The sequence below is a fragment of the Semicossyphus pulcher genome, unplaced genomic scaffold, assembly GCF_022749685.1.
Source record: "Semicossyphus pulcher isolate SPU_LCO1_2020_fin unplaced genomic scaffold, fSemPul1.0.p SCAF_7, whole genome shotgun sequence".
Lineage (NCBI taxonomy): Eukaryota > Metazoa > Chordata > Actinopteri > Labriformes > Labridae > Semicossyphus > Semicossyphus pulcher.
In genome coordinates this window covers 1,185,116-1,202,952 of record NW_027211748.1, presented here as the reverse complement: position 1 = coordinate 1,202,952, position 17,837 = coordinate 1,185,116, and the positions used below count along the sequence as shown (strand labels likewise).

Sequence of the window (17,837 nt, the reverse complement as noted above, 5' to 3'; positions counted from 1 at the left end):
GTGTGTGTGTGTGTGTGTGTGTGTGTGTGTGTGTGTGTGTGTGTGTGTGTGTGTGTGTGTGTGTGTGTGTGTGTGCGTGTGCGTGTGTGTGTGTGCGTGTTTTAGTGGCTACATCTGCACTTTAAACAAAACGTCAGCTTCCGTTTAGGGACTATATCTTTGGTTTAGGAACCAGCGCTATGAAAACTGGATTTGTCAAGACGGCAGAAAGAAATAGAGAAATTAGTAAAGGAGAGGAGACAATTAAGAAAGCAGTGGAGAAAGGCGACGGTAAATGAGAGAGATGTTTTGCAGGAAAAGCAAAGAAATCGGTTAGCAGTACTTGGAAGGGCATCTTAGGAAGAAGAGAAAGGAGAAGGAACGAGTCAGGACAGGATATTATAGGGATCCATTTACTCAGATACAGGAAAGAATAGAGAAATGGGCCTTCCTCCTGATATACCACCATTAGGAGAGGTAGAGTTTACTATGGATATTAGGCCACCCATGCAGAAGGAAGTGGAGACTGTAGTCAGGCGAGCAAAGGCATCTTCAGCCCCAGGGCAAAATGGAGTCCCCTACCAGGTTTATAAAAGTGCAATGGATGTACTCAGATTCTTGTGGAGATTATTAAGAGTAGTTTGGGATAAACAGGTTATACCAAGAGCTTGGTGTAGAGCAGGGGGAATTCTAATTCCCAAGGAGATAGAGTCCTCAAGTTTATGCCAGTTTTGGACGATATCCCTCCTGAACGTAGAAGATTTTCTTCAGTATAGTGGCACAGAGGCTTGCGAACTATTTAGAAATGAATAGTTTAATAGATACCACACTGCAGAAGGCAGGAATCCCAGGCTTTGCAGGGTGTATAGAACCCACTAGCATGATATGGCACCAGATTCAGGCAGCTAAAATAGATAGAGAAAAGAGATTTACATGTCTTTTTAGATCTGGCAAATGCATTTGGTTCAGTACCACACAACCTTTTTTGGAATGCTTTTGACTTCTTTGGAGTGCCAGGGGTGATTTTAAACTTGGTAAAAGCATACTTCCAAGATATTAGAAAGTACTAGAGGTTTTACAACAGATTGGCAGAGACTAGAAATAGGAAGTATGGCAGGGTGTACGATTTCCCCACTAGGATTCACAGTAGCGGTTGAAGTAATCATTAGAGCTTCAAAATGGGCAGTTGGGGAGAGACGACGGGCTACGCCTAGGAAATCAAGATGTATCTTAATGTCCAGAGGGAAGGTAACAGAGAGGAAGTTTTATGTGGATGAAGAAGAAATCCCATCCAGTAGGGAGAAGTCAGTGAAGATCTTGAGTAGGTGGTATAATGGGGACCTGAATGACAGTGAACAGATAGAGCAACTTAGGAAAGATGTTGCAGAGGGGATAGGAAGGGTAGAGAAGTCAGGCCTACCAGGCACGCTAAAGTTATGGTGTTTGCAGTTTGGGCTATTCCCTAGGCTGACTGTCAGTTTATGACATACTGATATCAAAGAGGCTAGAGAGGTTGGTTAATTCGTATATTAAAAGCTTGGAGTTCCTCGTTGTCTTAGTGGTGTTGGGTTGTATGGGAAAGGCATTCTCCAGCTACCAATAACTTACTTAGCAGAGGAGTTTAAGTGTGCGAAGGTTAGGCAGAGTTGCTATCAGGGAGAAAAGACATGGTTGTGAGTAAATTAGTCCCAAGTCCAACGAGACGGAGAAAATGGAACCCAAGACAAGCAGTACAGGAAGCAAAGGCAGCTCTTAGGCATACAGAGATTGTAGGCAACATGCAGCAAATGCAGGGGAGGCTTGGGGCTTAGCTTGGGTAAAGCAATGTGGAACCTAGCAAGCCTCAGAGAAAGAAGGAAGCTGGTAGTGGAGCAGGTATGTCGACAAGAGGAAGACGTAAGGTGTATTAAGGCTGTGGCTCAGGCTAAGCAGGGACAGGGGATGAACTGGGAAAGTGTTGAGAAGAGGAAGCTTAGCTGGAGGGACCTGTGGAGTATGGAGGATAGTCATATCAAATCCCTGATAGGGGCTACTTACGATGTGCTGCCATCACCCCAGAACCTAAAACGTTAGGTAGAGGGGGACCCATTGTGCCCGTTGTGTTCAGAGACAGCCACCTTGAGGCATATTCTGTCAGGTTGTAAGATTAGTCTGCTGAAAGATCGGTAAACATGGCGACTTAACCAGGTTTTGAAAAGTTTAGCAGCAGGAATTGAAAGTAGAAGACGACAGGTGAACTCAGGATGCAATCAGGAAAAACCCAGCTAAAAGGTGCTAATGATTGGGAGATGCAGGTAGACTTGGGAGGAAAACTTGCTGTTCCACAGGAAATAGTTAATTCTTACTTGAGGCCTTATGGTCATTTTCATTATTAGCAGGCTAATCTTCTCTGGTATCATCACAGTGACGTGCTAACAGGGCTAGCAAATAATGTGATGCAAGACTGCCTGTTGTCTGTGACTGCTGGCTTCTCCTTAGTATTTCTATGATATACAAGTTATACAAAAAAGACGACGATAACGTGCTGCGCAAGATATGTGGTGTTAAAGTACTTCCAGACATCACTTTTCCTGGTTACAGCTGACATGGTCCATGTAAGCTAACTGAGTTAAACTACTTCAGCCGAAAACAATGCATGCGCAGGTGTGCAAGTAGTGTAACAACACTCAAATAATGACGTCAACAACGAGTACTCCAGTGTTCGCACCGTTAGATATGCAGATTAGGCAGCAGAAGCTGAACAGCGAGGATGGAATGTTAGGGTTTGTCCTCTTGAAGTGGGATGTAGAGGGTTCATAGCATGATCAAGTATCTCATTACTGGGAGAACTGGGAGTGTTTGGACAGAGTCTGTGAAAGGCAGTAAAGGAGATCAGAGTCAGACGAAGCAGTTAAAACAATTCAGTGGATTTGGATGAGGAGAAATAATGCCAGTTGGGGGCCAAAAAAAAAGTATCCTTTTTCTAATGCTGTTCTTTTTTCATATATAACATTGGCACCAGGAATAGTTGCATTTTTTACATAAAGATTTGATAGCACAAGGTTCTGATGGCCAGTGAGAGTTAGCATGGAGGGGGGTGGCTCTGGGATGCCATAGTTAACTGTTGAGACTCTTGACGAAACACCGGTGAAGTGCCCACTTGATAACCCTGTTGATGTGATGCCTCTCGCTGCCCATCTAACTACAGCTTTGAGTTGTGGGGGGTGTTAAAAGCCATGTGGTAGGGTACAGTACGTAGTATCGGCTTTGGGGTAGGGTCACCTGCTACCCTATCCTTAATCCCCCTCTTCCTTGCTCACTCTTCTCTCCTCTCTTCCCTCATTTTCATGAGGGAGTAGGGGGCGGTAGAGCGTATGGCCCCATCCAGCGGGGGTGAGTGCTAACCCCCGACAGGGCAACTCACCCCGGCTCTGCCATCCCCGTCTTTCTTTCTGTCTACAAACTCTTCTCTCTATCTCTATTTTCCTCTACTGTGCTTAATACTTTATTGTAGTATCGGCGTTGTCAGTACCTGGAGCTCGCATGGCGGAGCCTGGGTCTGTTGAAGTTGGCAATGCTGCATAGGTTGTGGTGACCACTATGGGTCCTGTGGTAGGTTAAGTATAAGTATTGGGATGAGGGCACAAGGGGAGGGGTTTCTTCACTAATTCTGAAGACAAATTGCTACTAACGCTGTCACTGTCTGTGCCTTTCTCTCGTAGTTTCGAGTTGTGACAGCTCCGTTTCATCGTGTCGGCTTTGCAGACTTCTGGCTTGCTGACCAGTTGAACTCTCTGGTGGTGGTTCTTATGGATCTAGAGTACATGATCTGTTTCTACAGTTTTGAACTGGACTGGAAAAAACATGATGGACTCATCAGCAGTGCAGGTGAGACTGAATCTGATAACGACTTTGGGAATATTTGTAAATGATTAAGCCGTCCAGTGATGACACACTCGTACCTTAGCATGACCACAATGTGTATGTCATTCTCTGCAGGTAAAGATGTATGTAATTCATACTCCTACGGCGTTCGTGCAGTGATCCAGTGTCTTCCTGCTTGGTTCCGATTCGTCCAGTGTCTGCGGCGTTACCGTGACACCAAACGGGCCTTCCCTCACCTGGTTAATGCTGGGAAATACTCCACTTCCTTCTTTGTTGTCACCTTTGCTGCCCTGTACAGCACACACAAAGGTAGAATTAAGACTCAAATACTCGACACGTCTTTGCTGTATTCAGTGACAATGTGCCAAGCTTCCACATACACCTTTACTAAATGAATCTCAAAATGACCCATCAGTCAAGGTTTGACAGGGAGCTGTATTATCTACAGCGGGGTCCTAAAAAACTAAACTAAATGATTGGCTCTTCTTTTTTTTGGGGCACGATTTTTTCTGTGTTTGTTCCTGGAGCTGAATTATTCTTTACGTTCTCCTCTTTTCTTCTCCCTTCTCCTCCCCAAACGGTAAAACGCAGAGAAAAGCAGTTTTAGGTGAAGGCTCTGCTTCTCACCAATACTCCTTGACGAATTCTAAGTCGGGTACAGCTCAAATAGGAAACATATCTTTACTAAAATCTATTTTCCATGTGTTCACTGTTCACTGCCACCCCACACTGTCTACAGTCAACAATTCTGACAGCCTTCTAGAAGTGCTACAGACTCAGACACTGAGAAGAAAATATAGACTTTTAAAGATGTGTGTTGCTCACATAAAGAAATGGATCTTTTCTGGTCAGTCAATGGGTTAAGAAAAAGAAACTTTTCCTGTTGTGAATCAGAGGCTTAATAGAGTTTTTTAAGTGTAAGTATTTGATAAATCCATTGTTTTAATGAATTGAAGGTAGCTTTGAATTATTTTAGGGTCTTCTTCTCTTTTTTGGGTGTTCTTTTGTTTTTTAAGTGGAAAAAACATGCTAACATCTTTAATTCAATCTAAACTAAGCTAAATCTTGAAACTCTAACATTGTCTCTCTCACTCTCCTCCATAGCTGAAGGTCACGCTGACGCCCAGATCTTCTTCTACTTGTATATCAGCTGTTTAGCGGTCAGCTCATGTTATACACTGGTCTGGGATCTGAAGATGGACTGGGGCCTTTTTGACCGCAACGCAGGAGAAAATACTTTTCTGAGAGAGGAGATAGTGTACCCACATAAGGTATTTTTCTTTGTGTTTGAGGGTTTGAGGTTGATCCACTAGGTTTACCCTTTAATATGAGAATGTACTGATATCTGATAATGTGCTCTGCTTGGCTCTTCCTGTTCTGTCTCTTCCTCCAGGCCTACTACTACAGTGCCATAGTGGAAGATGTGCTTCTGCGTTTTTCATGGATTCTAACTGTATCACTCAGCACAGTCTCTCGTTTTCATGGCATCTCTGACATACTGGCAACTATACTAGCCCCAATGGAGGTCTTCCGGTAAACAAAATTCTGTTTTCTTTCGACCCTTCACAATCTTTTTTTTTAAATATGGAATAACCATGTCATGTCTACATGTACATATATAGACCTACACACACATACATACTTATATACATACTAATACAAATATGCAAAAGCTTACATGCACACATAGACTGGATGTTAGTATTAACCTGTAGTCGAGCCAGTTTTTAGGTTTACAGCATGTCCACAGTTGCTAGAGGTAATTTTTCCATGTAGTTAATAAATGGATGCCAGATCCTTATAAATGGATCATATCTGTTAGGGATGCACGATGTATATCTGTCAGATTCATTATCGGCCTATAATGGAAATATTTTATTATTGTTTATTATTCTGATAATACAATTTTATCCGATAACAACAACCATTAATAATTGCCATTAATAAATGTTACACAGCAGTCCTCGCAGAAGCTGATGTATGGCGTTTATTTTTTTGTCACCACTTCACATTAATGTCAGACAGCCCTTTCCCTCTGCACTGTCTTGCTCCTGTACAACGGACCTGTAAACCTACGTATGCAGCACACGGAATCGGATCAGCTGTTTGGATCAGCAGTTTGTAGAAGAGACAACAAATAAAAGGAAAGACAAAATAATGGAAATGACGGAGTGCTGTTCACGGTGGGGACTAAAGGACATTGCTCTCTAACACCATTATCACTCAACTGTATAATACACATCACAGCATGCGTAGGAAAACAGTTGCTAGCGCCGCTAAATGTAAACATCAACACTCCAGGCGCAACACTGAGACAGTTGTACGCCTGCACCGATCATTTTTCTGAAGAGGATAATGCAAAACCAACGCCGAATAATCCAAGTTTGATTTCAGTCTGTGCTTGCCCCGGCACTTTCTGACACAAACAGCTGACACACGGCGTAATACACTTCACAGCACGCATAGGAAAACAATGTCCTCTAGTCCCCACCGTGAACAGCACTCCGTTGTTTCCATTATTTTGTATTTCCTTTTATTTGTTGTCTCTTCTACAAACCACCGATCCGATACCGTGCCCTGCATGCGTAGGTTTACAGGGCCGTTGTGCAGAGTAAGACGTAGTAAAGAGAGAAGGCGTGAGCATACACCAGCAGAGGTCAGGCTACTGCTGGAGGAACGGGTCAATGGCAGAGCTGCGAAAGATGGTGACTACAAGCGCAACTGCCCCAAATAATTCAGGTTTACACATCACTTGTTATTGACAGCATCAGCGTATTATGCCGACAGTTGATGACCCTATTAAATTATTGGCTACTTTGCAATCGGAGGATGGCTCCGGAGAGTTAACGCGGGAGTGTGCCTTGGAAACTTAAAACGGACACGCGCAGTAACCCGGAGAGTGGAGAGAAAAGAAAAGAGATCAGTGGTCTAGGGAATAGTGTCTTGTGCACCATCTCAATATCGATTGTATCGGGAAGCCTGTCGGAGCCTGCACAGTAGAGGGAAGTCAGTCTTTGAACAATTTCACTGGGAATGAGCCTTCACATCCCTCCAGTAGATTTGTGGTCTGATGTTGTAGCGATATGATATTCACTCAGTAGTGAAGCAGTGAGTAGCAGTTAGTCATCTGCTCACAAAGTTGAAGCACTGTTTGTCCAGTCCCACTAGTGTGTCTTCCGTTGCACTGATGCAGTTCTCTGTCTCCTATCCATCCTTCCCATATCAAACTGGTGTGCTATTCTAGCTCTTTGTTTTTGTTGATGTTTCTCCTTCATCAAAACTAGAAACACAACTATTGCAAGTAATTCAATATCATTATTGTTATACACATTTTAACTGCTGGAAATATAGAATATTACAAGTTCAGAGAGGTTTGTTGCTATGGAAACTATCATTTCTTTCAACCGATTCTGCAGAATCTGTCGGCAAGTGCCTTGAATTTTGGTTTGGAAGTGTGCTGGTTTGTTGTAGCCACAGAGTAGTTTTGTCCACAAGCATTTCTTTCTTCTTACGCACTTACTGTTCCGCATGTACAGGAAGTGCAGCTTGCTTCTCAAGTCACTTGTCAGACTGTAAACAATGACCAGCGCACGGAAAACAAAGTCTTGGGAGGAATTCCCAGATCAACACATTGAAAGTTTCACCTGCAGCCTTGGCTGTATGCACATAGACCAAGGCTCCACCCAGTATTCAATGTCCAAATTACAGTCTAAAACAAAACAAAGTGTTTCATGGCAAGATAAATAAACACAAAATAAAAACCAGCTGTGAACCACAGCTACAGGGTTGCATGATTATCAGAATGATTAGAAAATGGTGAATTGTTCATTTAAATCAATACCAATAGATAACTGCTAATTGTTCAAGCACTACTGGGATTGGATTTAGCTACAGTAGGTGTATTTTTAGGCTCCATCAAGCTTTGAGCTAGCTCAATGTTTTCAGCTTCTTACGTTGTTGTACGTTTTTTGCTGCTGTTTCTCATCCAGAAAGCACCACAGTTCACATTGCTTCTGAATGTAGAATTTTTCATTGAAATCTATTATCTAATTTATTTTTCTATTGAATGTATTGTCTAATCTGTCTCCCGCACAGTTCCTCACCCACTTCTCCATTTCATTTGATAACAATGTATGTGATAACTATTGGCTGACATAAGGATGTGAACTAATGTTTTTCACCATAGTTAAAAGTATGAACCCAAACATAAGTGTTTTTCCTTCCCAGACGTTTTGTGTGGAACTTCTTTCGATTGGAGAATGAACACTTGAATAACTGTGGTGAGTTCAGGGCTGTCAGAGACATAAGCGTGGCTCCGCTTAACGCTGACGACCAGACCCTGCTGGAGCAGATGATGGACCAGGAGGACGGAGTCAGGAACCGGCAGGGCAAGAAGAGCTGGAAGCGGAGCTACAGCATGAGTCTACGTAGGCCACGACTGGCCTCACAGTGAGTCTTAACAGATTTAAGAAATAGAGTTTATTTTAGAAGAGGACGTATTCATTTGGCTTCAAGAGTAAAGCAAATCAAATAGTGCCTTAAACCTGCATTCTTTCTAACAGCCAGCCAGGGGCAACAGACTGGAAAACATAATCTGACTGTATGAAAGTCTACCTGAAAATGACCCTGCTTCTGACTTGATTTATTACCCCAGTGAACATTTTCCTCATAAGTTCATGGTCTCAGTCTCTAGTTTTAAGTCTTTTTCAGTACGGCATGATGGTCAGTGGGTAAATGATCATCCCATTAAGAGTCAAATAGATGAAGCAGGGAATACGGTGATTGACAAGTTGCAACAACGGTGATCTGTCACCAGAATAGAGACATAGCAATACATTTCAACCTTCTCATCAAAATAGATTAACTTCTAGCTTCAATAAACAAGGTGATGGTTGTGGAAATGCCAAACAAGAGGCTTCAGAAACAAACCTGTCCATATACTCTTTATTCTCAGGTCTCCTCTCCCAAACAAACCCATCTGATTTAAACGGGTGAAAACACTTAAATAAAGCAGCAAAAATCGGTCACTGCGACAGTCTTTGCCAGAGCTTCAGGGTCTGCGAGCTGAGCTGCCACTTACCTTAGCTTACTAGCTGACGAAAATCCTCTATCTAATTAAATCATAGAGTCAAACACTGGGGTGAGGTTATGTGAAAAACTAAGAAACTTGTTGGCTGAAAATGTTTTGATGTGAAGCTGACAAATGTGATGAATATGACTCTCATTGGTAACAGAAAAGAATAATGTAGCTTAATACAGAAGTTTGATGTACAAGTGAACTGGAAACGAGAGGAATGAATAGTCTAAGCTTGAACAAACTTATCTAATTTGACTGACAAAGTTCAGCTTCTAGTACAGCCATACCAGCGAGTCCTCTTACGGAAAGTTTAGGATCCAAATTGTGGGCTTGACTCATAGAAGGGACTGAAAGTCTAGATATATCGGCCTGTGGTGCTTTCTATTTCCAATCCATTTCCATTATATCTCTTTACTTGACAGGCAATATAGTTTTAGATAAATGTAAATGTTGACCTCCTCACCTAGTGGGAACAGTTCTTTTTAAACCATATTGTTGAGCTGCATGATTTGAGTGTTTTTTTCGATTGACTGATTTATATATTTGTATTTTCTGTAAGGCCTGGTTGACTTGAATCCCAATGAAGAATGTATACATCCCTTATATTGAGCAATACGAATTTTATACTTTTTTTTAATTTTATTTTATTGTGCATAATATCCCAAAATGATATATTGTTCAGAAAGGTAACATTGAGGTGAGACAGTGCTGTAAACACTTTCCTTTGTTTCCCTCCTTCAGGTCCAAGACCCGTGACACCAAGGTTTTGATAGAGGACACCGACGATGACTCCTGACATCAGGCCACGCCCCTCGCCTGGGTCCAGAATTTATTCAAAGGAGGAAACTCCACCTCCTAACCGAGAAATTACCCAGCGAGTTGGGCGTTGAAATCTAATTTAAGGACGAGTTTTAAACTCTTATGCCTATGTAATCCTTCCTCCAATGCATGAGCCTCTGCTTGGGTTCAGAACTATTTTTAAGGAAGAGCGTTGACCTCTTGAACAAACAACCCAGTTACATGGCCACCAAACTCCTACTCCTAACCTCAGTAATAACTACGGGTGGGCTCATCACTTGAACTCTACGTTACCCAAGCTATGGGTGAAAAACTTCCTTCCTTGTCATCTGTGGCCAGCCACAGACAGCCTCCCTTACCACATCCACACCTCAACCATTTCCATGGCTCTCCTCAAAGACTCAGCCTAGCATGAAAAACCCAGTTAAAATGGAACGCATGCAGATCAGGAAGTATTCCTGCTCGCTCTCGGTGCCACACATTTCCTGCAAAGGAAGAGGCCAACAACTTCAAACCTACTGTGTTTAAGGACCAAAACCTTTCTCCCCACCTATAGCAATTTGTCTCTAACTACACTCCCATCTTTCAGATAACACTTAGGGAAGATCTTGAATACATTCACCTCAAGACATTGCAAAAGCATCCTGTATTTTGGACCTCAGAATGAACCTAGAGCCCCCATTTTCCAATAAGAGAACGAAAAAGGTTGAAAAGTGTCTTCCTCATGCTTTTCAGTGACTTAACAAGCCTTGTGACCATCCCTCTGACCATTGGCGTTTACACCAGCGAACAAACTATGCTGCAAATATACGGTAACGCCAGTCATACACTGACCTTGCCCCCTCTGCTCTGAAGCTCCCCTTCAAATCATCACAAAGCTGCCTACCTGCACCTAGCACGCTTTAGAAACACACTCACAAGCAGAAACATGCACTTTGTAGGCAGGTTCAAACAGTAGAATGCCTATTGTGTGTTCAGTTGCACACAAACAGTGATTTATATGTTTAATTGTTTATTGATGTGCAACATGTGACTATTAATCTTGAGAGACTGGAAGGAGAACACATACATAAGTTCATATACTAGCCATTATTTGTAATTGTGGATGTAAATAAGAGATGGACCAAAGTAGGACGTGGTGTGAAAATATTCTGAAATAACAAATACTCTATAAAAAAAGTTAAGAGTGTATGGAACAGCAGCTGGAATGCCTGTTCAGCCATGGAGCTGAGAAGGATTTTAAGAGAAGGACATTTTACTTTTTTTCCGGAACAAGATGAGTCACTCCCAGTCACACCATGTGGTAAAAAATATCCTCCATCTGTACATGATTTTGCTGAATGTATGCCAATTTATCTATGTATGTATGGCTGGTAGAAAATGCCTAAATAGCACCTTCAACCCATTCAAGAAGATACATTTTGGGAAATTTAAATAGTTAAAATGTGTCCCAAGGAATTTTTATTTTGTTCCTTGACATCATGATTGAAGAAGAACTCTGACTGATTAAAATCCCTTGGTTTATCAAAGTGTAATTTTTGTCTGGTTAAGTGCTTCTTTGAAACGTGATGAAGAAAAGGAAGTGGTCACCTGTCTATCACAAATAGTGGAAAGAAACTGTCACAAACTGAAGAATCTGAATGAAGGGAAATAATGTCTCATTTTTTATAATTTAATGTGTCTGATTTGTCATTGTAATGTACTAACCAACACATTTTTGTCAGTCTTCTGTTATTTTTAAACAAGCGGCTCCAGACATTATTTTCCAGTGGAAGAGAGAACTAGGCCTTTATTTGGCACAGACTCATAGAAAGGTCTGTTGTTCCTAATTTCCCCTCCCACTCAGTTACTGTACTCTCAGTACTAATTCTGCATCAACCTTTTGTCCTTATTAATGTTAAAAAATGTGCATTTCCATACCTCAAATTCCATTATGGCTGCAACAGAGTAATCAGTGTCATCACTCTGTTGGTTGTTTTCTGTTATTTTCCCTCACCAATCAGTTTCAGTCCTTTCAGCTTTCTGTTTTAATTCATCTCTTTTTGATTTGCTAGAAATGAACCTAAACAGTTACACGTCACTTTGAAAGTATTTCAGACTTCCTGTTATTGTGGAAAAATCTCCTGTAAGTGCTGTTTTTCAATAATGGTAGTTTGACATTTGTCAGGAAAAAAAACAGAAGAGTGAAAAAACTGGAACTTGATGGAACTTGATCCTTTGTGTTTATGCTCCACTCACGCACGAGTCATTAATGATTTAATATGAAAATGTATGGTAGCTCCCTTAATGGCCTGTACTAGGGGCTTGGCTGTGGTTTGCTGTGGTTGGTCTCCATAGTTTGACAAAGTATTAATCTGGGTTATACACAATTATCATCACATCATCTGCGTATTGGTAAATTTTTAGGTAAAGGCAGGTAGTTCCGATTACACTGGAGAACATGTTTTTCTAAATGTTTCTGTAAGAAGTAAGATATTTGCTGCTTTTTTTCACATTCCCAAGTGTATGCAATTTGTTGCTAGTTTTTCCAACATCAGCTAATGTCGTGATCAAACTAACTGTTGTGTAACTTAGTTGAGTTGGTTAAGTTAAGGTTTCTTTCTTATGACTGCTTTATTTATCAGCCAATTAAAACTTCACCATTTTGCTTTCAATCGTAATGACATTTACTGTAAATAACTGGTTGGAATTTGGGTTGAATTTGTGTGAATGACTTCTAAAATCCTTCAGGATGCCCTAATTGAAGCCAGATGTCAGTGAGCAATAAGTCTCTCTAGGATCATGTGCACTTTAACTTCATTTTCTTTTCTTCCTTTTTCTGTCACTGCAATGGCAGACTATGTGGCCTAGACCTGAGGAAAGCAAAGAGCATTTCAGTTTGTGTAGATTTTTGTTTTTTGTAAGCTTGTATTTAGTGTTTGTTTTGCTTTGTTTTTGGAGCTTGCTGAAATATATTTTAGAACGACTATTTGAGTACTGCAATGTGAACCTTTTTTTTTGTTTTGAAACTGGAGCCTGTGTTATTTGGGTCTTTGACATGAGATAATCTATGAGTCTTGATACTTTATCTTGTCTCATAAAACAGACGCAGTTCTTGACAGGTCTGAAGAAGTTCCTACAATACTAAGTAGAAGTTAAACAAGACTAGGTCAAAACCCAGTATGTGGCTGGCTGCATCAGGTCAATGTGTGCTTTTGTGGGCAAAGTGTTACAAGGACTCCTTATGAGGCCGATGACAACGTGTTTGAAAGCAGGTGCGCGCTGTGGACGTAGGTGAAGACAGCAGAGGAGCAGCCCCGCCTACTCCCCAGAAAAGTATCCAGAGCCGTACAGACAGAGAGTCGCGTCAGTGGAGGTTCAATATGCTCCATGATCCGCCATTGAGATGTCGCAGCTCTCTCTCTCTCTACGGCTTTGAAAGTGCCATCACTCACTCAGTCAGTCACATACAGACCCATGTGTAGGGCTGACCCCGGTGGTCAGCCAACAATGGTGATGGATTTTGCTCAGTGCTTAAACACGTGTCCAGTTAACTGTTAGCACAGAGAGTTTCTGATGAAGAGGATCCTGGAGGTTGAAGTGTCGTGTTCAGCTTGGAATAATAACTTTTCCTGTTTAATAGTCTCAGTGTTAACTTAACACACAAGTTCCACTGGTGTGCATTTAACCCTTTTGTAAACAATGTTTAAAGATCTCTGCCAGATCCTCTGTGCTGACACCAGATGTCCACAAAGATTCACGTGCAATAGTCAATAAGTTGGTAGAATACAAAGAAACTAACAAACACATTCACTTATCACTACCATGATCTGCTCTTGCATCCCGTAAGCCTTTTGTATATACTATAGTTGCATACAGCTGAGCCCCTTTGTAGTTTTCCTTCCCATCCTGAACATCAGGCATGTCCGAGTCCAAACCAGAGAATGTAGGGTTAAAAAAGGTATGCATTGTTTTATTTGATTCTACATTTTAAAGTGTTTCCCTTAAAAAGAGAAGCAAGAGAGATGGATTTATCTGGGATATTGGCTGGCGTCTACATTTGCAATAACCCAAATGTGAGAACATCGAGACAAGTGGCAGCTAGCCACAGGTGGCATGCGTGATGAGGACAGACAGAAGAATTCCAGAAAGCATTTCAGTGGAAGCAAAATTGATAATCTGTAAAATACAACTATAAAGACTACAAAACGACTTACTTTGTCATTGCTGGGCCATATACTTCATTTAGGTGATAATAAGCACAAGACATGATAAAAAGACTTTAACATCCATTTTGTTTCGTTGTAACTTTAAGACCTGCTCACAACAGTGTAAAAAAAGAAAGAAATCTGTGTAGTTTTAATAACTTAGAATTGAATTAACTTGATTAGTGAATTCATTTGAGTGATTGAAGTAAATCCCAGCATATTCTTCTCATCTGGTTTAACAGGGCTCACCTTTGAGAAGGCAGAAAGTCAGAGAGGGGAAGCTGTGAAACTTCTTTGTGTCTTGTGCCTTTCTATCTTTTTTGACCCTCCTGTCAGAGTTTGAACTGATGCACAAAAGAGCAATGGTTTGCTGACAGTAATGAGATAGGAGTAGATGAAGATTAGCTTGCCATCTAAAGCAATTTACAAACTCTTCCTGTGAGTAAAGTCACTACATCAAGACTTACAACCAAATATTTAGCGAAGATGTGAGTCTTAATTTCACTGTGTTGCTCTCTGTTGTGAGCAGGCCTTTAACATGCCAGAAATGATCACTCTCTGGGTTGACCGATAAGTAGCAACTTTTTTTGTTTGAAGAACTTTTTGAGTTATTCCTTAAGATAACAGCAGAGATCTTACTTACAACAAACATTGTTCTCCAACGATGGTATGATCCGTTTCTCTTCGTTGGGGCAGTAAAAGAAGCACCTGCAAAGTTTTCTTTCCTGCCTTTTGTTTTGAGCCCAACGTTTGTCTGTCTTTCACATTCACACACACACACACACACACACACACACACACACACACACACACACAGATTGCTACCAACAGGCTTGCCTGCTTGTGTATGTTGTTAATCTGTGCACATTGAAATTAGGATGGTTTCTTCACATTGCAAAGTGTTGTGCATTTGTTCAGGACCTAAATTTCATAATTCTTCCGTTCTTTATTTTGAGAGGCCTTACTTGGAAGGAAATGTCATTATTGTTAAGCCATTCCAGCATATTCCACAATGACAGGCAGGAGATGTGATAAATGTTGAACTCAGGGCATTTTGTGCACATTTGCACCTTAGCCTCCTAGCACACAACCTGCACGGAACGGACTTCCTGTGACCTCTTCTTTTTTTGTGTACTTTGTGATGTAACTATTTGAAACCTCACTTAGTGAATACATTTGTTTCTTACATGAATGGAGCAGAGATCTGCTTTAGTTTAGCAAAGAAACCTCTAGAAATGGATTTGTTTTTATTTTGTTGAATCAGTACAATGCCACACAGAATGATCTCCCACAGAACGTTTCTTCAGTACCACAGCCAGGTCTAATGTTGCTGCATGTTTAATTTGTAATGACTCTATGATGATGGAGGGCCCACATGGTTGGCCTGATTGATTCAGACTGTGTTGTTTAGAGTTTGTAATACTAAATCTCAGCTATTTGATTTTCTTTTCAAATGCACATCACCATATTCACATGGCAACTTTTTCCTCCGACGTCAGGCTCGGGGTCAGAAGCTAAATCTGGTGTCCTAGTCAGAATGGCGAGGTTGAGCTGTGTTAGTGTGTCAGTCATAAATGCACGGGTTTTATCCCTTCACTGCTTCCTGTTTGATCAGCAACTGAAAAAGATAATAGAGACAATGGATAATAAAATCTGAAGGATCACATGGCCATATGTCAAGGTAGAAAAACATACTTGTAAACCCATCAGCTACTGTTAGACAACAGCTGACATTAGCACTCAGCAAGTGGAGAGCCAAAGTTACCGTTTAATTGTGTTACAAGATGTGATTGGAAAGGTGTACTAAATGAACAGCTAGGAAGTGGTTGAATGCTAATGTCTGTTGTGCAATGCTACTTAATGGGTTATCAAATTTGTTTCTTCGTCTTACAATATGGCCTCATGTCCCAATTTTCATTTTCCATAGTCTTTTCAGTTGCTGATCAATGACCTTTGTTACACGACTTGCATGTTGAAACACACAAATACCACTTTATAAAAGTATTTGAGCTTTGAACCCTGAGTGTGATGTCAGAGGAAATAGCAACCATCTCAATATGGTTAATGACTCACAGTCCCATTGTTCAAGCACCACACTGCAGTTCTTTTTTGTGAAGATGTTTGAGACTGTGACAGACAGGTGACCCCCCCTTTTTTCCAAAAGTCAATCAAATGAAATCCATCTTTCGATGCTTGTGCTGGGTATTTATCCTGCTTTTGTGCCGCTGGAAATGTAACCTTCGCAAAAGATATCAAAAGTGAGCAGAAAATAGATATGTGATCTGTTTGTCCCGTTATTTTAGATAGTTCCTGATTTTGACCAAAGTTTAGCTAATTTTAGATTTCTTGTTTTATTTAGACATAGTCATGGAATGGATGTACCAAACATGGAATACTTAACACTTGAAAATGTTGTCTTTTGTCAAATTAAAAAAAAAGGTTGTGGACTATTTCTCAGAGTAAGGTACCCAAACTGTGGTATTGTGTCAGCACTCTTTTGGAAAAATTTCAAATATTACCCGGTCCATGTTGAGTGGGGAAATGCTGGACCAAACCGAAGTTCTTTCCGAATGTCCTGGGAATGTTCAGACATACCTCCTGTTATCATTTTATTTGACATTGAAACAGTTGGTTTTGACCAATATCTCCACACTACTCAATGGGCCTCATGCAATGTTCTCTACTCTGGTATTCTTGTCAGTAACTTCCTGACTTTCTCCTGTGAAGTTTCCAAAAAAGTTAAGACTGTTTGAAATGTAAAAACAGAATGTGATGATTTAGAAAACATTGAAACCCAACATGTAACTGAAAATAAAACAAAGACAACAAATCAAATGTTGAAACATAAATATTATTTTATTTGGAAAAACCTATGCCCGTTTTAAATTTGATGACAGCAACACATTGTTTGGACAGGGTTATGTTTCCCACTCTGTTGCATCTCCTCTTTGTTTAACTACACTCTGTAAGCGTTTGGGAACTGAGGAGACCAGTTGCTGTAATTTCGAAAGTGGAATGGTTTCCCATTCTTGCTTGATGTCTTCTGTCGTATTTTACGTTCACAATGTGGCAAACATTTTTAATGGGTGACAAGTCTGGACTGCATACAGGCTCGTTTTGCACCCAGACTCTTTTTCTACTGAGCCATGCTGTTGTAATACGTGCAGAATGTGGTTTGGCAGTGTCGTGCTAAAATAATAATAATGATAATAAAATTCCCTGAAAAAGACGTTGTCTACTCGGCAGCAAATGAGTATATCGTTCAGCAGTAACGGTGCCTTCATAAATGTGCAGGTTACCCATGCCATGCATCCTTATACCATCACAGATGCTGGCTTTTGAACTGTGCGCTGATAAGGCTTTAAGAAATCGATGAAACTTAAATTTACCTTTTCTTTCTAATTCGTGGAATGTGAACAACTCTTTTGCTCTTTATCTTTAATTATAACTCATCAGTTATCATTTTCCTTAGTTTTTAGAATTCCCAGAATTCTCTTGGGTCCCAGACTCCTACCGTTGCAATATTTGACCTTCGCATTTGTTTTAAAATTGTCAAAGTAATTAGATATTGATATTGATTAAGCTAAAAGAATTAAAGGTATAATAAGTAGGATTTTTCTTGCATTTTGTCAACAACACATTCAAACTGGGCCCCTCCTCCTGGGCTCTTCGTTACCAGAAGCCCCCACCCCCCCCCCCCCCCCCCAAGTGCGAGAGAACACCCAGCCCGTCAAGCTGACACCAACAGCATCACGGTTATCTTTGCGCTAGCATGCTAACCGCCAGTTAGTTTGTCCTACCCGGTTTGAGGCACCTACCTGTCCAACAGAAAGAAGGCCAACTCTGCATCGCTCTCTCGCCATGTTCGCCGCTCTGAATGGGGCCCAGCTGCTAATTTGAACCACTCCCACACTCACCTGTACGCTGTGATT

General features: G+C 41.0%; 1 protein-coding gene across 3 annotated transcripts in view; it reads left to right on the top strand.

Moving 5' to 3' along the window:
• LOC138611285 (xenotropic and polytropic retrovirus receptor 1 homolog) overlaps window positions 1–17,103 on the top strand; it is a 57,685-nt gene extending 40,582 nt beyond the window's left edge. Inside the window, exons 11-16 of one of the 3 annotated variants that reach the window (XM_069684285.1) lie at window positions 3,681–3,846; window positions 3,958–4,152; window positions 4,948–5,114; window positions 5,237–5,376; window positions 8,071–8,292; window positions 9,662–17,103. In XM_069684285.1, the coding sequence (XP_069540386.1) occupies window positions 3,681–3,846; window positions 3,958–4,152; window positions 4,948–5,114; window positions 5,237–5,376; window positions 8,071–8,292; window positions 9,662–9,716 (945 nt within the window). In that variant the 3' untranslated portion in view covers window positions 9,717–17,103. Of the gene's footprint in view, window positions 1–3,680; window positions 3,847–3,957; window positions 4,153–4,947; window positions 5,115–5,236; window positions 5,377–8,070; window positions 8,293–9,661 lie in introns of those variants that run through there. The other 2 variants (XM_069684286.1, XM_069684287.1) reach the window with 2 other exon arrangements.
• Window positions 17,104–17,837: the final 734 nt, after the last annotated feature.